Here is a 22,851-nt window from a genome sequence, read left to right on the forward strand (position 1 = left end):
GGTGGTCAGGAGAGAATGCAGCTTTAACACATGAAGCATAGACTTCTCTACAACTAGAGGAGTCCCCTGGTGGTCAGGAGAGAGAATGCAGCTTTAACACATGAAGCATAGACTTCTATACAACCAGAGGAGTCACCCCCTGGTAGTCAGGAGAGAGAACGCAGGCTTAAGACGCTGTATTCTGTGATGTAGAAGTAATGTCGTGTCGGAGCTAAATATGCTTTTAGGTTCTTTTAAAAAGGCTGTTTCACAAACTATCAGACAGCTGATTGACTTTAAAACAGTTTTATTTTATGATCAACATGTATCCCAAGCACAAAGAGAAGTAAACAAATATATCGTCAAATTGTTTTATTTAAACATTGAATTGGCCCAAAATGTCATAGTTGGCGCATCCAGAATCAAAAGAACAAAAAGAAAACGCCCGTCATCCGTAAATCTCGTTTCAAATCAAAAAGGCAAGTTCTTTAACTATCTACACATCGGGGTTTAAAAGTCATAATTATTTACACAAAGACTGTTGTTCATAAGTGAGAAACTCAACGCTAGAAATTTGAAGAGTATGTACAGAATGTGAAAGAGTGCCGCCGACCTAAAAGACCTCCGGTGGGTTTGATTCAGAGCCACACTGGAGACCGCGAGTCGTTTTGTGAATTGATCCTCATGAAAAAATCTTTTTAAACGAGCTTCTAAATTTAACTTTGTGTTGCTTTTCTTCCAGGAACTTTTGGTGTTTTTAGATTTCAACATGTCGAGACAGAGTGAAGTGTGTCTGTGTGTGTGTGTGTCTGTGTGTGTGTTCAGTGTGTGTATGAACACGACGATCTTCCGGTAGAGTCCTGCCCAACGCGCCGCGGCGTTATCTGGGCCGGTGGTTGGCGAGCAGGAAGTCCTTGTCTTTGCAGGTGAGGCAGAGCTTGAGGTTCCTCAGGGAGCCGCCGGCGGTGTAGAAGGCCCAGACGCCCATCAGGACCAGGACCACGTAGGTGGGAACCAGGCTGCCCACGTACTCGGGGTTCTGGAAGGTCTGCGTGAGGAGAGGAAAAACACATTTAGTGGAGTCCTCCAGCTAAACAACACGTTGTTTTTATTTGTATAATAAATCAAGAGAGAAGTAGTGCAATTTTCTCATAGACTTCTATACCACCGGAGGAGTCGCCCCCTGCTGGTCAGGAGAGGGAGTGCAGCTTTAACACATGAAGCATACACTTCTATACAACCAGAGGAGTCGCCCCTGGTGATCAGGAGAGACAGTAACGCACGAGGCAACACCCACCAGACAGGAGACGAGGAGGTGGCTGGCGACCACAGCAGCCACCGCCCACCAGCGCTTCTTCTCGCAGCCGTCAAAGAAGACGACACCCCAGAACATGTGGAGCAGGATGATGGCCATCGTCATGAAGGCTGAGAACACAAAACAAAGTTACACTTTGCGGGATCGATTAATCGGAGCCGAGTGGGGCTCTAACCCAATCACTGCGCCAGGTACCCGAGGACAGGAAGTAGTGCTGGGAGTCTCCGTGGATCCCGATGGTTCCCGGCCCCACGGAGTCCGCCAGGATGTTCACCACCGAGAACGCTCCGCTCATGAAGCCGAAGCCGAGGCCCGAGACTGAGAGGGGAACACCAACACACACACCGTCACACACACACCGTCACACACACACACCATCACAAACACACCGTCACACACACACCGTCACACACAAACACACCGTCACACACACCGTCACACACACACCATCACACACACACACACACCATCACACACACCGTCACACACACACCGTCATAAACACACCATCACACACCGTCACACACAAACACACACACACACACTCACCATCACACACACACCGTCACACACACACCGTCACACACACCGTCACACACACACCATCACACACACACCGTCACACACACACCGTCACACACACACTCACCATCACACACACACCGTCACACACACACACCATCACACACACACCGTCACACACACACACACCGTCACACACACACTCACCATCACACACACACACACACACACACCGTCACACACACACACACCATCACACACACACCGTCACACACACACACCACACACACACACACCGTCACACACACACTCACACACACACACACACTCACACACACACACACACACACACCGTCACACACACACCGTCACACACACGTCACACACACACTCACCATCACACACACACCGTCACACACACACACCGTCACACACACACACACACACACGTCACACACACACACCATCACAAACACACACTCACCATCACACACACACCGTCACACACACACACCATCACACACACACACCACACACACACACCGTCACACACACACACACCGTCACACACACACCATCACACACACCGTCACACACACACACACCGTCACACACACACACACACACACACACACCATCACACACACACACACACACACACACACACTCACCATCACACACACACCGTCACACACACACGTCACACACACACACCATCACACACACACACACACCGTCACACACACACACTCACCATCACACACCGTCACACACACACTCACCATCACACACACACATACCGTCACACACACACACACCGTCACACACACACTCACCATCACACACACACACCGTCACACACACACACCGTCACACACACACCGTCACACACACACACACATCACACACACACACACCGTCACACACACACACACACACCGTCACACACACACCGTCACACACACACCGTCACGCACACAGTCACACACACACACCATCACACACACACACCGTCACACACACATCACACACACACACACACCGTCACACACACACACCGTCACACACACACACACCGTCACACACACCGTCACACACACACACACCGTCACACACACACACACGTCACACACACACACACAGTCACACACACACCGTCACACACACACACACACACACACACGTCACACACACACCGTCACACACACCGTCACACACACACTCACCGTCACACACACACACACCGTCACACACACACTCACCGTCACACACACTCACTGTCACACACACACCGTCACACACACCGTCACACACACACTCACCGTCACACCGTCACACACACACATACCGTCACACACACACTCACCATCACACACACACCGTCACACACACCAGAGTGCAGCCGTAACCGTCAGCTCATGTCTGATAGTGAGGACTCTCGGTACCGTAGGCCAGCTGCCGGATGGAGATGGGCATGGTTTCCTCCTGGCTGAGGATGAGGAGGCCTTCATTCGCCTTCCTGCAAGAACAACCACAGTTTATTGTAAACTTTTGGGATGGTGGGGACCCCCTAAAGCGCGAGGACCCCCCTAGAGCGTGAGGACCCCCAAACACAGCGGGGACCCCCTACAGCAGGGGTCGGGAACCTATGGCTCTTCCGGTGACGGCATATGGCTCTTTTGAGTTTGAGTAAAAAATTAAAAAATCTCCGCCCGCCACCCTGTCATTTTCTCGATCGCGCCAGATCACAGCAGATGTAGTTTAAGGTCCGTTTCTTAAAGACGTCTTTGTTCTTTCATTAACGTCTGCTATTGATCGTCTCCACAGCAGCAGCGTGTCATTCTGTCTCTACGTGTCGCGTTAACATTTCTCCGCTCGCCGTCTCGCGCCGCAGAGCTCCGATGCCGGCGTGTGTGCGAGCATCGGAGCAAAGAAAAAGTCATCTGCACCCCCCCCAACATCATGCAGCACCAGAAGTCGCATTAAAAGCAAGACATATTTAATTTATTATATGTTAAAAATACTATATGGCTCTCAATGAAATATATTTGGAAATATTTGGCTTTTATGGCTCTCCCGTCAAAAAGGTTCCTGACCCCTGCCCTAGAGCGACTCACTTCAGCAGCTTGTAGTAGCCGAAGCGGAAGGCCTCCTGCAGCAGCACGGAGAGGACCACGCCGAAGACCAGGAGCCCCTTCTGCTGGGCGGCGCTCTGCTTGTCGCTGATCTGAACCGAGATGAACCAAACCAGAGACGCCAGCAGCAGAGACACCAGCCAGAAGAACGCTCTGAGGGGGAAACAAACAGACAGACAAACAGTCAGTCGTGTGAAGAAGACGCTCAATTAGAGTTCATCTGTGAGGCTCATTGAAGTGGACTCTTCCAGGTTGCTCCCTTTGCAACACAAAACCATGAATGAACTTTAAATTCATAATCATGAGCTTCAAAGCTTTATTGATCTGGGCGAACGTCAGCTGGACAGAAATAGTAACGATTAAGAAAGAAAGTAAAAGAAAGCCCAAAAATTATCAGAATTACCAAAATAATGCATTGGGGACAAAAATACTATTAGTAATATATAGAAATATTTATATATAAATCATATGTATTTTATATTTTTTTCTTTAGTTTGATTTCATACGTTACCGTTCAAAAGTTTGGGGTCACTTAGAAATGTCCTTATTTATCGAAGCAGTTTTTCTCAATGAAGCCAACATTAAACGAGGTGAAAATGTGTTGGAATGTTAACATTTGACATTAAGCTGAAATAAAAACCAGCTGGAAACAGCAGAACATTCTGAAAAAGGTGAAGTTGCTGCTGAAAGCGTTGGAGCACAAACACATTGAGCTGAACTCATTTCCTCCTTTCCTTCCTTGCCACCTTTCCTTCCTTTCCAGCTTCCCATCTTCCCTTCATATCTCTCTTCCCTTCCTTACTTTTCCTCCTTGCCTAGCTTAACTTCCTACCTTTCATTGCCTTATTTCCTTCCTTTCTGTCTGACCTTTCCTTCCTTGCCTCCTTCCTTTACTACCTTTCTTGCCTACTTTCCTTCCTTCCTTTCTTACCTCCTTGACTCCTTTCCTACCCTTCCTTTCCTCATTTCTTTCCTTCATTTCCTCCTTTCCGTTCTTCCTTGCCTGGCTTCTCACCTCCTTTGCCTCCTTTCCTTTTTTTTTTTTTGTGTGTGCATTGTTCAATTTATTTCTTCGCATCATTACCGGCAATTGCACGTCGAAAACACTTACAGTTCAGATGCCTTCTGGTTAATTGATCGAGACATTTCTCGTGGTACACTTATACATGTACACACACATACACACAGTGTACAGTACACATGGAGGTGAGAGAAGAGGATCCTTCATTTGGGTGTTTTTGATGGGATTGTGAATTCTCAGATCAATGTGAGGAGTGCCTGTGGTGAGTGTGTTCCACCTTTTATCTTCAGTGGGTCGGACTCACGCCGGTCCGGTCTTGGTCTTGACTCGGTCTCGGTTAAGGTGGGGTTTTATTTATTTATATTTATTTATTTTGATTTTACAAATTAGCAAGACAGGACATTAAGGATACAATACAAAGTGAAAAGAGAAACAAAAGGGTAAAGAACAACAAAAAAGACAAAAATATAAATAGATAATGGATACAAAATAATTAGAAAAACCACAGCCCATAACACATCACCACTATAAGTACATATTTAAGGTTACATCATCAAATCAAGTCAGCATCAGTGAGTGTTTTTAATCTGGCACAGCAAAGTTCACCCCGGAGGGGTCCACCACGTCTAAGACTGGTTTCCATATTTTGACAAATCCCTTGACATTGTCATGGAGGGTGTGGGTCAACTTTTCCAAAGGGAGAACTTCCAAAATCCCCTTGTACCAGTCATCTGTAGAAGGGGTATCTTTAGAAATCCAGAGTTCAAGGATAGTCTTTCGAGCAATATATAATAGTATTCTAATCAGTTTGGCATCGTTATTACTCCTTGCACTGCTCACTTTAGCTGCCAGAACACATTGAGGGGGTGAAAGCTCCAGGTCATACCCGATCAAAGAAACCACCTCATCCTTCACTTCTCTCCAGAAAGTTTGAATTTTTGCACATTTCCAAAACATGTGTATATAAGTACCAACTTCAGAGTTACATTTACTACATGTAGGGGAACCTTGGCCCAGCCTGCCCCTCAGCAGTGGTGTACAATGCAGTCGATGTAATATCTTGAATTGTCTTTCTCTATCTGTGCTACAGCTCCGGATGTTAAGTGTGTTTCCTATAATTGATGTCCATACATTTTCCTCTATCTGACACTCCATGTCCATCTGCCACTGTTTGCGGATGTGGTCAGTGGAGTAGTTAAGGTTTAGGCCGAAGGTTTCATAGACATGGGAGCTGAATTTTTTTGGTATGGGTTGTGTTAGGATTTCTTCCAGGAAGCACATGTTTGGGGCATCTACGGTTTTTGGTATGTAATGTCTTATTTGTAAATATCGAAATAAATGGGACTGTTGGAGAGCGTATTTGTTCTTCAGGTTCTCAAACGAGTCCACTGTTTCTCCCTCATAGAGTTTGATAAGCTGGTCCAGACCCTTCTCATGCCAGAGCCTGAACACACAGTCTTGACATGAGGGGGGGAAATCCGGGTTTCTCCATATGGGAGCCAAAAGTGAACAATTATTCTTAAATTTAAAGTAGGCCATGATATTATTCCAGGTGTTTAATGTATTTCATGCAATAAAGTTATTTTGAACCTCTAGCTTTGCTCTTTTGTAGTTTACGAAGGGACAGTTCTTTAAAGTGAGTAATCCACAATTTGTCGACTCCATGTGGATCCATGCATTTGTAGCCTCTGGGTTCACCCACTCATATATGTAACGCATGTGTGCTGCCCAGTAGGAGAACTTTATGTGAGGGACTCAGAGTCCTCCCTGCTGCTTGCTTTTCTGTCGTTTACTTATTTTCATTCGAACCTTTTTGCCTTGCCAGATGAATTGTGTGAACATTTTATCCAAGTCAATGAAGAAGCTGTTGGGTATTGAGTTTGGCAGCATCTGTAGGGGGTACAGTAACCTGGGCAGTATATTCATTTTGAGCATGCTTATCCTGCCCAGCCAGGAAACTGGTAGCGTTACCCACCTGTTCAAGTCTTCCCTGATGCGTGTTGTGATTGGCTTTAGATTGAGTTTAACAAGTTTTTTAAGAGAGGGGTCAATTCTAATTCCAAGGTATGTTATCTCCCTCAGTGACCAGTGGAAAGGGAATCCACTGGGTGGCGTAGAGCCTGCCAGGGCGCCAATAGGCATGGCCTCGGTTTTAGATAGGTTAACTTTAAAACCCGATATGTGCCCAAACTGTTTTAAACATTCAAGTAGACAGGGGATGGTTTTGTCTATCTCAACCAGGTATAGCAGAACATCATCCGCATAAAGAGAAATCTTTTGTATTGTACCATTGACATCAAAGCCTCTTATCGTTGGTGTGGTTCTGATGAGCTCAGCTAAGGGCTCAATGGCCAATGCAAACAAGAGAGGGCTCAGTGGGCATCCCTGACGGGTGCCACGCTCTAATGGGAACGGATCTGAGCAATAGGAGTTAGTAATAACGGACGCTTTCGGGGAAAAGTACAGCAGCTTCACCCAGTCAATGAATTCTGTACCTATTTTAAATTTGTCCATAGCATTGAAAAGAAAGGGCCATTCAACCCTGTCAAAAGCTTTTAATGAGTCCAGAGACACCACAAGGCCTTGTACATCATTGTCTCTGGCGAACTGTATTATGTTCAGAAGCCTCCTGATATTATTGGAGGAATTCCTCCCTTTGATGAAGCCTGTTTGGTCAGGATTTATTAATATTGATATTAATGGTTCAAGCCTCAGAGTCAGTACCGTGGCTAAAATCTTTGCGTCTACATTAATGAGCGATATGGGCCTGTAAGATGCTGGGTCTTCGGGGTCCTTGTTTTTTTCAGAATCAGGCTAATGTTAGCTAGCGACATTGTTTCAGGCAAGTGGTGAGTTGTGTTGAAGCTGTAATTATAGGTGTTGACTAGATGGGGGGTGAGCTTGTTTTTAAAGGCTTTAAACCACTCTGCTGGGAACCCATCTGGGCCTGGTGCTTTTCCACTTTTCATCAAAGCCATTGCTTCTAATATCTCTTTTTCCTGAATGGGTTTCCCCAACGATTGTTGCTGTTCTTTTGTTAGTGTAGGTAATTTAATTTTAGAAAATAATTTGTCAAGTTCCACTTTAGTGCTGTTATTGTCAGTTTTGTATAATGATTTGTAAAATGATACAAAGACAGAGTTGATATTTTTCTTATCAAAATGTCTTTTCCCTCCTGGATCTCTGATTCCTGCTATGGTGTTATAATTTTCCTTCTGGTTGAGCAGGCGGGCCAAGTATTTACTCGCTTTGTTTCCATATTCATACAGTCGCTGCTTTTGATAGAATAAGGATCGAGATGCTTTCTCATTCAGTCTCGAATGCCGTGCCGCTCTGGTGCTGTGCACTTTAATGAGGTTTGTTTTGTTTGGACTAGACTGATGGGCAAGCTCTGCTTTTTGTAAGTCTGTTTCCAGTTCATTCTGCTTCTGGATGAGTTTTTTTCCGGTGTGACATATATGAGATAGTAAAACCTCTAATATAGGCTTTCGCAGATTCCCAGAGAAATTCAGGGTTTGTTTCACAATTGTCGTTTATGTCAAAAAATAAATCTAACTCTGCCTCCTCTTTTTTTTGTATTCCTTGTCCGTGAGAAGATATGACGGGAAACGCCATCTCTGTGTGCCAGACACAGCTTCACTCATCGTCATTTCTAGGTATACTGGGGCATGGTCACTAATATGTATAGATCCTATACTACATGCTTTTACTTGTCCAATAATCTGTGGTGGGGCAAAAAAGTAATCTATGCGTGAGTAGGAGTTATGTGGATTAGAGTAGAATGTGAAGTCTCTCACTGATGGCCTTGTGTATTAAGATAGTGACTCCTCTGCTATTGGAGGAAAATGATGAGTAGTAAACCTGGCCGACCCAGTCTCGTTTAAGTTTGATGTGCTCCTTATCCACTAGGTGGGTTTCTTGTAAGAAAGCTGTTTGTATTTTGTCTTTCTTTAGAAAGCTTAATATTTTCTTCCACTTAATTGGATGGTGGATCCCCTTTACATTGAATGTACAAAGTTTGATGCTATTTATCCCTGACATACCTTCTTCTTTCTTTATCACAGAGAAGCCCTGTTCTTTCACAGGCCTCCTGAAGGCGCTCTGGAAATGTGTTATCTGACCTTTGCTGACTTAGTTCAAATAGATATTTATTTCCAGTGGTGTGGAACAAAACAACATTTAAGAACACTGAAAGACAACAACAAAAAACGTAAAAACATAAATTGATACTTAAACTTATTGAAAGGGCACATGTGAGACCTCCTGCTCACTACCATTTCCCCCTCATTTCCTAACATCTAAACAAACTCTAGTAGGATAAAAACAGAGCTTCCCAGACTAGAACAAAATAAAGATAAACATTTTTCAGGTATAGTCACTCTTATTATAACCCGCAACCGTACCAGTCTTAATCAAGCTTGGTCAATCAGAGTAGTAACACTGTTAATAATATAACTGAACCTTTCTTAGAACAAAGTAATAAACTGTACATAAGCAGACCAGCTTGTTCGTGAGTTCCAACATGGAGAGAACAGAAGAAGAGCGAACAAGTGTGCATACTTAACAGCCGCGGACACCCTGCACCTGAATAGTTTGTGTCCGTTAACTTTCTTTGTGGGTTACGTCAGCAGCATGACCACCGGGAGGATAAACTGTTCACTTATTTCCAGATTACCTTGCATTTCTCCATTATATTTGGGCTTTTTTCCTCTCCTCCACGAACCTCTGTGCTTCATCCGCGGATCTGAAGTGTCGGACTCCGCCGTCATCTGTAACGCGCAGCACGGCGGGATACAGCATCTGGTAGCGGATGCCGAGATCTCGGAGCGACGTCTTTGCCTCCAGGAGTTTGCGTCGTTTTTTTTCCACCGCTGGTGAGAAGTCATCATAGAAATGTATGCGGTTCCCGGAGAAAGTGACCTCAGCCGCGCTGCGCGCCCCCTTCACGATCAGCTGTTTGTCGGCGAAGTTGTGGAGACGGATGTCGACGGTCCTCGGCCTCGTCGAGTTGTTCTGCAGGTGTGCGGGGCCGCGGTGGCACCTGTCCAGCTTGAGTCGGTCGTTCTTCACCGTGAGGTTCAAAACTTTTGGTCGCCAAGATTGGAAAAAGTCCCTTTGTGGCAGATTGATGACCTTTATGTTGTTTCATCTGGACCGGTTCTCCTGGTCCTCCAGCCGGGTCAGAGCCTCAGTTAGCCGTGTCTCGGTGCGCTCAACTTTAGCTAGGAGCTGTGACACGGAGTCCTCCGTGTCGGATATTCTTTGTTCTGCTTCGTCCACCCTTTTCTCCACTGCCGTAACACTTGCACACACCGAGTTGACGGATTTAGCTATTTGTTCGAGTTTCATATACAGACTGGAGCCGAGTTTCGTAAATACTGCGTTACTTATCTTCTCCACCAGGTCGTCAATCTGCGCGCCTTCCGCCATGTTGTCGGGGTCGCTGGTCTCTTTTTCGGACTGAGTTTTTCGAAGTCTGGACCGTCCAGTTGGGTTTTTTTCAGTTGTTTTCCCCCAAATATCATGCAGTGACATTACTTCTTCGTTCGACCTGTTCTATTAATGTTAATCTATACCTGAAATGTTAAATAAAGTGTTCAGTCCGGGAGCTCCTGTCCGTCGCTCCTACCTCTTTCGCATCACGTGACCCTCCCTGCCTCCTTTCCTAGCTTCATTTCCTCCTTTCCTTCCTTTTTTTCATATTCCGTGAGCTCTTGCGATGCGTCACGTATTTCGTGACCTTGTGAGAGTCTCAGACGCACACCAGGTGGATCCGGTTCTTTCTTCAAAATAAAATAAACATTTTTAATTCACTTCTTTTCTGCGACCCGGTACAAACCGAGCCGCTGACCGGTACCGGCTCGTTGCTGTCTCTAGAATAGCTGAGAAATCACTTGCAGAGATCCCCCCCCCCCTCCTGGGTGGGTACACGGTGGTGCCTGTCGAGGGAGGGGCCGTGTCCCCACCCGCCCCCTCCCGGGTACACGGCGGCGGGGAAACGGTGGTGCCCGTCGGGGGAGGGGCCGTGTCCCCACCCGCCCCCTCGTCGGGCACCGCCGTTTCCCCTCCATGTCCCTCCTGGCGGGTACACGGGGGCCCTCGAGGAGGGGCCGTGTCCCACCCCTCCCGGTACACGTACACGGGCGGGCGGTGCCCGTCGGGGGAGGAGCCGTGTCCCACCCGCCCCTCCCGACGGTCCCCCTCCTGGGCGGGTACAGTGGTGCCGGGGAGGAGCCGTGTCCCCACCCGCCCCCTCCCGGTACACGGCGGCGGAACGGTGGTGCCCGTCGGGAGGCCGTGTCCCCCCGCCTCGTCGGGCACCGCCGTTCCTCCATGTCCCCTCCTGGGCGGGTGCAGTGGTGCCGTCGGGAGGAGCCGTGTCCCCACCGCCTCCCCGACGGTCACCGCTTCCTCCATGTCCCCCTCCTGGGCGGGTACAGTGGTGCCCGGGGAGGAGCCGTGTCCCCACCGCCTCCCGACGGGCACCGCCGTTTCCCACCCTCCATGCCCCCTCCTAGGCGGGAATGGTGGTGCCGTCGGAGGAGCCGTGTCCCCACCCGCCTCCACCGACGGGCACCGCCGCTTCCCATGTCCCCTCCTGGGCGGGTACACGGTGGTGCACGGCGGGGGAGGGGCCGTGTCCCCACCCGCCCCTCCCTGGTCACCGCGTTCCTCCATGTCCCCCTCCCAGGCGGGTACACGGTGGTGCCCGTCGGGGGAGGAGCCGTGTCCCCACCCGCCCCCTCCCCCGACGGTCACTGCCGTTTCCCCTCCATGTCCCCCCCCCCCCTCCTAGGCGGGTACACGGCGGTGCCCGTCGAGGGAGGGGCCGTGTCCCACCCCCCCTCCCGGGTACACGGCAGCGGGGAAACGGCGGTGCCCGTCGGGGGAGGAGCCGTGTCCCCACCCGCCCCACCCCCGACGGTCCCCCCCCCCTCCTGGGCGGGTACACGGTGGTGCCCGTCGGGGGAGGAGCCGTGTCCCCACCCGCCCCCTCGTCGGGCACCGCCGTTTCCCCTCCATGTCCCCCCCCCCCTCCTAGGCGGGTACACGGCGGGCCCGTCGAGGGAGGGGCCGTGTCCCCCCCTCCCGGGTACACGGCGGCGGGGGAACGGGGGTGCCCGTCGGGGGAGGGGCCGTGGCCCCACCGCCCCTCCCGACGGTCCCCCCTCCTGGGCGGGTACACGGTGGTGCCCGTCGGGGGAGGAGCCGTGTCCCCACCCCCCCCCTCCCGGGTACGGGCGGGAAACGGTGGTGCCCGTCGGGGGAGGGGCCGTGTCCCCACCCGCCCCCTCGTCGGGCACCGCCGTTTCCCCTCCATGTCCCCCCCCCCCTCCTGGGCGGGTACACGGTGGTGCCCGTCGGGGGAGGAGCCGTGTCCCCACCCGCCCCTCCCGACGGTCACCGCCGTTCCTCCATGTCCCCCTCCTGGGCGGGTACGGTGGTGCCCGTCGGGGGAGGAGCCGTGTCCCCACCCGCCCCCTCCCCGACGGGCACCGCCGTTTCCCCACCCCCTCCCCCTCCTAGGCGGGGAAATGGTGGTGCCCGTCGGGGGAGGAGCCGTGTCCCCACCCGCCCCCTCCCCTGACGGTCACCGCCGTTTCCCCTCCATGTCCCCCCCCCCTCCTGGGCGGGTACACGGTGGTGCCCGTCGGTGGAGGGGCCGTGTCCCCACCCGCCCCCTCCCCTGACGGTCACCGCCGTTTCCCCTCCATGTCCCCCCCCCCTCCTAGGCGGGTACACGGTGGTGCCCGTCGGGGGAGGAGCCGTGTCCCCACCCGCCCCCTCCCCCGACGGTCACTGCCGTTTCCCCTCCATGTCCCCCCCCCCCCTCCTAGGCGGGTACACGGCGGGCCCGTCGAGGGAGGGGCCGTGTCCCACCCCCCCTCCCGGGTACACGGCGGCGGGGAAACGGCGGTGCCCGTCGGGGGAGGAGCCGTGTCCCCACCCGCCCCCTCCCCCGACGGTCCCCCCCCCCTCCTGGGCGGGTACACGGTGGTGCCCGTCGGGGGAGGAGCCGTGTCCCCACCCGCCCCCTCCCCCGACGGTCCCCCTCCTGGGCGGGTACACGGTGGTGCCCGTCGGGGGAGGAGCCGTGTCCCCACCCGCCCCCTCCCCCCCCCCTCCTAGGCGGGGAAACGGTGGTGCCCGTCGGGGGAGGAGCCGTGTCCCCACCCGCCCCCTCCACCGACGGGCATCGCCGTGTATCCGCCCCCCCTTCCGGCGCCTGGCCTTGTCTCCCCACCCCCCTTTGAGACCTCAAGACCCAGTGAGACATCAAGTCCCAGTGAAACATCAAGTCCCAGTGAGACATCAAGACCCAGTGAGACATCAAGTCCCAGTGAAACATCAAGTCCCAGTGAGACATCAAGTCCCAGTGAGACCTCAAGACCCAGTGAGACCTCAAGACCCAGTGAGACATCAAGACCCAGTGAGACATCAAGACCCAGAGAGACATCAAGACCCAGAGAGACCTCAAGACCCAGTGAGACCTCAAGACCCAGTGAGACATCAAGACCCAGTGAGACATCAAGACCCAGTGAGACATCAAGACCCAGTGAGACCTCAAGACCCAGTGAGACCTCAAGTCCCAGAGTAGTCTAAAGCTCCTCGTCCCTCATTGGTGGTTTGAGCAGCAGGGACTAGTCTTCTGTGGCTGGTTTGCAGCAGCAGCATCTAAAAGGCTTGACCACAGCTCTCAGAAACCTCTTGAGGTTCATTTGTTTTGGCTTCAGCAGGTGTTTCTTCAGGATATCAATCACACCGTTGGAAAGCAGCAACTCCTCGTCTTGCATCTGACATAAAATCTCTGCTGTTAAATTCCTCTTGGTCAGGGCCTTTTCCATGGCCCTGGCAATCCGTTTCATGTGGATATATTTGGGTTTGTATGGAATGTTGCAACCTTGAATCTTGTCCCACAGCTGCTTTGCCAGCTTCGTCCTGATGACTTCAACGGAAGGCGAGCTCATCTCAAGTGTGGACTTCTTCACAAGTTTCAACACCACATCTGACACCAGAATTGCAACGGTGAACTCATCCCAACCACACACTAATTCACCTTCTGCTTCTCCCGCTGCTTCACCGACAGGTTCACCCGCTGCTTCTCCCTCTGCTTCTCCCTCTGCTTCACCGACAGGTTCACCCGCTGCTTCTCCCTCTGCTTCTCCCTCTGCTTCACCGACAGGTTCACCCGCTGCTTCTCCCTCTGGTTCACCGACAGGTTCACCCGCTGCTTCTCCCTCTGGTTCACCGACAGTTTCACCTTCTGCGTCACCTTCTGGTTGACAGTCCGGTTCACAGTCCGGTGCTTCCTCAACGATCTGAGGCGGGTCGGCACATTCAAAGGCGATATCCCACGGCACACTCCTGTGGCGTCTGAGCACCTCTCTGGGTTTTTCAAAAACTGAGGGCAGACTGGCCTGAGACCCAAAGTCTTTGTGGCTCGGTTCATCGCCGCTCTCAAAGCTGCACTCAGACATGGAGTCCGATGAGCTATACTGAGAATATAAGATACCCATTTCTGTTTGATATAAATATCAACGATAGTGTTTACAGTCCTTGTGAAGAGAGATAATCCGATAAAATCCGCGTGTAGCTGCTGGCTGGAGGAGAGGAGAGGAGTCGCGAGCCTCGTCGCGCAGGTCTATATACAGAAAATGTTCCTCTGACGTCATTATGACGTCAAGGCGCAGCAGGATTAAAGCCACTACAAACTGCGGATCTCCGCCCACTAACTGTTGACTTTATGAAAGGAGGCATGATCAAAGACACATTTGTATGTGATAATTATGACGTAATGAGAGGCTTTGAACCTGTCCTGAATTTAAAAAACAATACGTCATGTTTTCCATGTTTACATCGCCAGTTAACACACCGCCTGGCGAGCATCTTCGCCCGAGCCGTGAGGATCTAAACAAAAGGGACTTCGTCGTGATCGCACCTGGTGTTTAGTGTCGTGTGCACACGGGAGATTGAGCTGAGGCTCGAGAGGCTCACCCGGCGATGAGGAAGATGACCCTGAGCGGCTCCCGGGCGATCGTGAAGAGGAAGAGCGCGATGGCCGGTCCGAAGGCGATGAAGGTGCAGCCGAAGAACACTGCCGCCGTCATCGTGAGGGACAAAGAGCTGCCTCGCGTCGGCTGCGTGGAGAAAGGTGTGTTTTACAGGTGTTCGTGTCTAAATGGGAAGGAATGGCGACCCGCTATTGTTGTTGCTGATGGTGGTTTGTCTCCTCGCTGCTTCCTGATCGCGCGTCACGGGGCCTTCTCTAAGGTCACATGACCGGAAACAAAGGAGAAGACCTTCTTCTTCTGTAATTTAATGGCGGATTCAAAGGTGCACGGCGCCCCCTGCTGGGCGCACCGCGTACAGGTTTAGGACAGTTTAGCCATTAAAGAAAATGATATCGATGTTATTATAAATAACAAAGTATTATTAATAGTATTCATAATAATGATTGATATTATTGTTGTTGCTGCTAGTTTAAATAATAGTGATAATAATAATAATCATTATAATATATATATATAATAATAATACTATTTTTAATAGTATTGCTAATACTTATTGCTATTATTGTTGTTGTTAATTATAATAGTGCTTATTATTATTATTATGATAATAATCTTCTTATTTTCATGACTCTATAGAGAAGTTATATTCTGGATATTTAACCTGTTCAAACCACCTGCTTCAATCGCACCTCCATTGTGCCAGTGTTGAAACACTCAGATATAAGAGGATGTCGACATCGTGACGTAGACATCGTCAACGTCACGATGTACGTTCGTCAGTGTTCTCAAGGGAACTCTTTATCCGTATTTTCCGTAAAGAACCTTCTTCTATTCCACGAGAACTTATTGCCACGAGACCCAAACGAAAAGCACCACACCATTTATTTATTTGATCACTGTAGCACATCAAATCACACACACCACACACACACACACCACACACACATATGGACGACCCTGGTGAACAAGGAGCTGCCGCTCACGCCTCGGTCTCGAACATCTTCTTGCGGCCGCCCATCCCGGACTTGTCTTCGACGCTCTTCCTCCAGTCGCCGGTCGCCTTCTCCTGCAAAGAAGAGTTTCATGTAACCACGGCAACCACACATAAACATAGTGGTACTTCTTGGTTCTTTGAAAGGCTTTGTGGTTCTACGAGGAACCATCACCTACTGAAGAACCTTCCTTTTGTTTGAGACACCTTTAAAGGTTCTTTCAGGAACTCTTTAAGGAGATGGTTCTTTAAAGAACCCTAGTTTGAAAGGTTCTTTGTAGATCCAGAAATGGTGCCTTAAAGAACCATGTTTTAAAGGTTCTTTGAGGAGATGGTCCTTTAAAGAACCCTAGTTTAAAAAGGTTCTTCATGGAACCATAAATGGTGCCTTAGAGAACCATTTAAGGTTCTTTGAGGCTCCTCTATAGTTCTTTGGGGAACTCTTTAAGGACATGGTTCTGTAAAGAACCCTGGTCTGAAAGGTGAGGAATGGTTCTTCGATGGCGTCCCTCTGAAGAACCCTTTTGGGTTCCAGGTGGCTCCTCCGTGGTTGTGTGCAGGAGTCCCTCTCGCAGCACGCACCTCCTCCTTCACCTCCTTCCGGACCTGCCTCAGGTTGCCCCTCAGGTCCATGGACACCTTGTGCTTGGAGCCCAGCAGCGCGGCCAGCATGGCGTCGGCCGACATGCGGACCTTCTTCAGGACCGGCTTCTTGAACTTGCCCTTCAGGTCCTGGACCTTGATCTTCAGGTCCTCCACCTGACACGGAGACAGGCTCTGAGACGCTGGGGGCTCACTCGTGTTTGACTGGTTGTACGTGGAATACAAGGAGCGGAGCAAGAGCCCCGGGCGGTGTGTCAAGATGGCGTCGATGTGTTCGGTTGACATGGAAATGCAAATCATAGTGAGAAAGAGGAGACATTATTGTGTTAATGGACTGTTCCATTCTGACTGTGGGGGGGTATTCTAGTTCCATAACATCCACAATATACATTCAGCTGTTTATTTTAATACTTTGTCTGTTTGCATCTGAAGATTTCTCCTAAGTTCAACTCAACTTACCGTTAAATAACGCCTGATGTTCAAACACAACATTACACAACACCTGCAACACAGACACGCCTCTTCACCTCCGTGAGGACATGTGACGTGTCCCTTGATGTCTATGAGGTCATTCACATGTAATAAATATATAGTTATGAAGCTTATCTATGAGGTCATTCACATGTAGTAAATATATGTTATGAAGATTATCTATGAGGTCATTCACATGTAATAAATATATAGTTATGAAGCTTATCTATGAGGTCATTCACATGTAATAAATATATAGTTATGAAGATTATCTATAAGGTCATTCACATGTAATAAATATATGTTATGAAGCTTATCTATGAGGTCATTCACATGTAATAAATATATGTTATGAAGCTTATCTATGAGGTCATTCACATGTAATAAATATATAGTTATGAATATTATCTATGAGGTCATTCACATGTAGTAAATATATAGTTATGAAGATTATCTATGAGGTCATTCACATGTAGTAAATATATAGTTATGAAGCTTATCTATGAGGTCATTCACATGTAGTAAATATGTTATGCAGCTTATCTATGAGGTCATTCACATGTAATAAATATATAGTTATGACGCTTATCTATGAGGTCATTCACATGTAATAAATATATGTTATGAAGCTTATCTATGAGGTCATTCACATGTAATAAATATATAGTTATGAAGCTTATCTATGAGGTCATTCACATGTAGTAAATATATGTTATGCAGCTTATCTATGAGGTCATTCACATGTAATAAATATATAGTTATGAAGCTTATCTATGAGGTCATTCACATGTAATAAATATATAGTTATGAAGCTTATCTATGAGGTCATTCACATGTAATAAATATATAGTTATGAAGCTTATCTATGAGGTCATTCACATGTAATAAATATATAGTTATGAAGCTTATCTATGAGGTCATTCACATGTAATAAATATATAGTTATGAAGCTTATCTATGAGGTCATTCACATGTAATAAATATATAGTTATGAAGCTTATCTATGAGGTCATTCACATGTAATAAATATATAGTTATGAAGATTATCTATGAGGTCATTCACATGTAATAAATATATAGTTATGAAGCTTATCTATGAGGTCATTCACATGTAATAAATATATGTTATGCAGCTTATCTATGAGGTCATTCACATGTAATAAATATATGTTATGCAGCTTATCTATGAGGTCATTCATATGTAGTAAATATATAGTTATGAAGCTTATCTATGAGGTCATTCACATGTAATAAATATATAGTTATGAAGCTTATCTATGAGGTCATTCACATGTAATAAATATATGTTATGCAGCTTATCTATGAGGTCATTCATATGTAGTAAATATATAGTTATGAAGCTTATCTATGAGGTCATTCACATGTTATAAATATATAGTTATGAAGCTTATCTATGAGGTCATTCACATGTAATACATATATAGTTATGAAGCTTATCCATGAGGTCATTCACATGTAATAAATATATAGTTATGAAGCTTATCTATGAGGTCATTCACATGTTATAAATATATAGTTATGAAGCTTATCTATGAGGTCATTCACATGTAATAAATATATAGTTATGAAGCTTATCCATGAGGTCATTCACATGTAATAAATATATAGTTATGAAGATTATCTATGAGGTCATTCACATGTAATAAATATATAGTTATGAAGCTTATCTATGAGGTCATTCACATGTAATAAATATATGTTATGCAGCTTATCTATGAGGTCATTCACATGTAATAAATATATAGTTATGAAGCTTATCTATGAGGTCATTCACATGTAATAAATATATAGTTATGAAGCTTATCCATGAGGTCATTCATATGTAGTAAATATATAGTTATGAAGCTTATCTATGAGGTCATTCACATGTTATAAATATATAGTTATGAAGCTTATCTATGAGGTCATTCACATGTAATACATATATAGTTATGAAGCTTATCCATGAGGTCATTCAGATGTAATAAATATATAGTTATGAAGCTTATCTATGAGGTCATTCACATGTTATAAATATATAGTTATGAAGCTTATCTATGAGGTCATTCACATGTAATAAATATATAGTTATGAAGCTTATCTATGAGGTCATTCACATGTAATAAATATATGTTATGAAGCTTATCTATGAGGTCATTCACATGTAATAAATATATAGTTATGAAGCTTATCTATGAGGTCATTCACATGTAATAAATATATGTTATGAAGCTTATCTATGAGGTCATTCACATGTAATAAATATATGTTATGAAGCTTATCCATGAGGTCATTCACATGTAATAAATATATGTTATGAAGCTTATCTATGAGGTCATTCACATGTTATAAATATATAGTTATGAAGCTTATCTATGAGGTCATTCACATGTAGTAAATATATGTTATGCAGCTTATCTATGAGGTCATTCACATGTAATAAATATATGTTATGAAGCTTATCTATGAGGTCATTCACATGTAATACATATATAGTTATGAAGCTTATCCATGAGGTTATTCACATGTAATAAATATATGTTATGCAGCTTATCTATGAGGTCATTCACATGTAATAAATATATGTTATGAAGCTTATCTATGAGGTCATTCACATGTAATAAATATATGTTATGCAGCTTATCTATGAGGTCATTCACATGTAATAAATATATGTTATGAAGCTTATCTATGAGGTCATTCACATGTAATACATATATAGTTATGAAGCTTATCTATGAGGTCATTCACATGTAATAAATATATGTTATGCAGCTTATCTATGAGGTCATTCACATGTAATAAATATATAGTTATGAAACTTATCTATGAGGTCATTCACATGTTATAAATATATGTTATGAAGCTTATCTATGAGGTCATTCACATGTAATACATATATAGTTATGAAGCTTATCTATGAGGTCATTCACATGTAATAAATATATGTTATGCAGCTTATCTATGAGGTCATTCACATGTAATAAATATATAGTTATGAAACTTATCTATGAGGTCATTCACATGTTATAAATATATGTTATGCAGCTTATCTATGAGGTCATTCACATGTAATAAATATATGTTATGAAGCTTATCTATGAGGTCATTCACATGTAATACATATATAGTTATGAAGCTTATCCATGAGGTTATTCACATGTAATAAATATATGTTATGCAGCTTATCTATGAGGTCATTCACATGTAATAAATATATGTTATGAAGCTTATCTATGAGGTCATTCACATGTAATAAATATATGTTATGCAGCTTATCTATGAGGTCATTCACATGTAATAAATATATGTTATGAAGCTTATCTATGAGGTCATTCACATGTAATACATATATAGTTATGAAGCTTATCTATGAGGTCATTCACATGTAATAAATATATGTTATGCAGCTTATCTATGAGGTCATTCACATGTAATAAATATATAGTTATGAAACTTATCTATGAGGTCATTCACATGTTATAAATATATGTTATGAAGCTTATCTATGAGGTCATTCACATGTAATACATATATAGTTATGAAGCTTATCTATGAGGTCATTCACATGTAATAAATATATAGTTATGAAGCTTATCCATGAGGTCATTCATATGTAGTAAATATATAGTTATGAAGCTTATCTATGAGGTCATTCACATGTTATAAATATATAGTTATGAAGCTTATCTATGAGGTCATTCACATGTAATACATATATAGTTATGAAGCTTATCCATGAGGTCATTCACATGTAATAAATATATAGTTATGAAGCTTATCTATGAGGTCATTCACATGTTATAAATATATAGTTATGAAGCTTATCTATGAGGTCATTCACATGTAATAAATATATAGTTATGAAGCTTATCTATGAGGTCATTCACATGTAATAAATATATGTTATGAAGCTTATCTATGAGGTCATTCACATGTAATAAATATATAGTTATGAAGCTTATCTATGAGGTCATTCACATGTAATAAATATATGTTATGAAGCTTATCTATGAGGTCATTCACATGTAATAAATATATGTTATGAAGCTTATCCATGAGGTCATTCACATGTAATAAATATATGTTATGAAGCTTATCTATGAGGTCATTCACATGTTATAAATATATAGTTATGAAGCTTATCTATGAGGTCATTCACATGTAGTAAATATATGTTATGCAGCTTATCTATGAGGTCATTCACATGTAATAAATATATGTTATGAAGCTTATCTATGAGGTCATTCACATGTAATACATATATAGTTATGAAGCTTATCTATGAGGTCATTCACATGTAATACATATATAGTTATGAAGCTTATCCATGAGGTCATTCACATGTAATAAATATATGTTATGAAGCTTATCTATGAGGTCATTCACATGTAATAAATATATGTTATGCAGCTTATCTATGAGGTCATTCACATGTAATAAATATATGTTATGAAGCTTATCTATGAGGTCATTCACATGTAATACATATATAGTTATGAAGCTTATCTATGAGGTCATTCACATGTAATAAATATATGTTATGCAGCTTATCTATGAGGTCATTCACATGTAATAAATATATAGTTATGAAACTTATCTATGAGGTCATTCACATGTTATAAATATATGTTATGCAGCTTATCTATGAGGTCATTCACATGTAATAAATATATGTTATGAAGCTTATCTATGAGGTCATTCACATGTAATACATATATGTTATGCAGCTTATCTATGAGGTCATTCACATGTAATAAATATATAGTTATGAAGCTTATCCATGAGGTCATTCACATGTAATAAATATATGTTATGAAGCTTATCTATGAGGTCATTCACATGTAATAAATATATGTTATGCAGCTTATCTATGAGGTCATTCACATGTAATAAATATATGTTATGAAGCTTATCTATGAGGTCATTCACATGTAATACATATATAGTTATGAAGCTTATCTATGAGGTCATTCACATGTAATAAATATATGTTATGCAGCTTATCTATGAGGTCATTCACATGTAATAAATATATAGTTATGAAACTTATCTATGAGGTCATTCACATGTTATAAATATATGTTATGAAGCTTATCTATGAGGTCATTCACATGTAATACATATATAGTTATGAAGCTTATCTATGAGGTCATTCACATGTAATAAATATATGTTATGCAGCTTATCTATGAGGTCATTCACATGTAATAAATATATAGTTATGAAACTTATCTATGAGGTCATTCACATGTTATAAATATATGTTATGCAGCTTATCTATGAGGTCATTCACATGTAATAAATATATGTTATGAAGCTTATCTATGAGGTCATTCACATGTAATACATATATGTTATGCAGCTTATCTATGAGGTCATTCACATGTAATAAATATATAGTTATGAAGCTTATCCATGAGGTCATTCACATGTAATAAATATATGTTATGAAGCTTATCTATGAGGTCATTCACATGTAATAAATATATGTTATGCAGCTTATCTATGAGGTCATTCACATGTAATAAATATATGTTATGAAGCTTATCTATGAGGTCATTCACATGTAATACATATATAGTTATGAAGCTTATCCATGAGGTTATTCATATGTAGTAAATATATGTTATGCAGCTTATCTATGAGGTCATACACATGTAAAACATATGTGTGTTCTGCAGCGGTATGCAGAGGGTTGGTCCACACAGCATCAGAGACTCTTTTGGTCTTATAAACATGTTTTTCATGGCGGTTCATTTTCTGATTTAAGGAGATATTAAAAAAGATTAAAAACAAAG

The 22,851-nt window shown here is 44.7% G+C and overlaps 2 protein-coding genes across 6 annotated transcripts in view; both read right to left on the bottom strand.

The window, feature by feature from the left end:
• Positions 1-269: 269 nt before the first annotated feature.
• aph1b (APH1B gamma secretase subunit) lies at positions 270-15,218 on the bottom strand. The gene is made up of 6 exons (XM_056413375.1): positions 14,969-15,218; positions 3,934-4,104; positions 3,262-3,335; positions 1,490-1,612; positions 1,277-1,404; positions 270-1,027 (listed from the first exon to the last, which is right to left on the bottom strand). The coding sequence occupies exons 1-6, from the start codon at positions 15,079-15,081 to the stop codon at positions 860-862; spliced, it is 777 nt and encodes a 258-aa protein (XP_056269350.1). The 5' UTR covers positions 15,082-15,218; the 3' UTR covers positions 270-859.
• A 630-nt stretch (positions 15,219-15,848) lies between these two features.
• Positions 15,849-22,851, bottom strand: part of LOC130193054 (troponin I, fast skeletal muscle-like) — a 9,451-nt gene continuing 2,448 nt past the window's right edge. For 3 of the 5 annotated variants that reach the window (XM_056413381.1, XM_056413380.1, XM_056413377.1), the window contains 2 exons: positions 16,559-16,783; positions 15,849-16,051 (listed from right to left, as the gene is read on the bottom strand). In XM_056413381.1, the coding sequence (XP_056269356.1) occupies positions 15,965-16,051; positions 16,559-16,783 (312 nt within the window). In that variant the 3' untranslated portion in view covers positions 15,849-15,964. The remainder of the gene's footprint in view (positions 16,052-16,558; positions 16,784-22,851) is intronic. The other 2 variants (XM_056413382.1, XM_056413379.1) reach the window with 1 other exon arrangement.

Source organism: Pseudoliparis swirei, chromosome 4, assembly GCF_029220125.1.
Source record: "Pseudoliparis swirei isolate HS2019 ecotype Mariana Trench chromosome 4, NWPU_hadal_v1, whole genome shotgun sequence".
In the NCBI taxonomy this organism is placed as follows: Eukaryota; Metazoa; Chordata; class Actinopteri; order Perciformes; family Liparidae; genus Pseudoliparis; species Pseudoliparis swirei.

Coding starts and splice junctions, on each gene's coding strand:
- aph1b (XM_056413375.1), bottom strand. CDS start 15,081: ATGACGGCGGCAGTGTTCTTCGGCTGCACCTTCATCGCCTTCGGACCG. Junction 4,105..14,968: donor GTCATCTTCCTCATCGCCGG/GTGAGCCTCTCG, acceptor TTTCCCCCTCAG/AGCGTTCTTCTGGCTGGTGT. Junction 1,405..1,489: donor GCACTACTTCCTGTCCTCGG/GTACCTGGCGCA, acceptor TTGTGTTCTCAG/CCTTCATGACGATGGCCATC.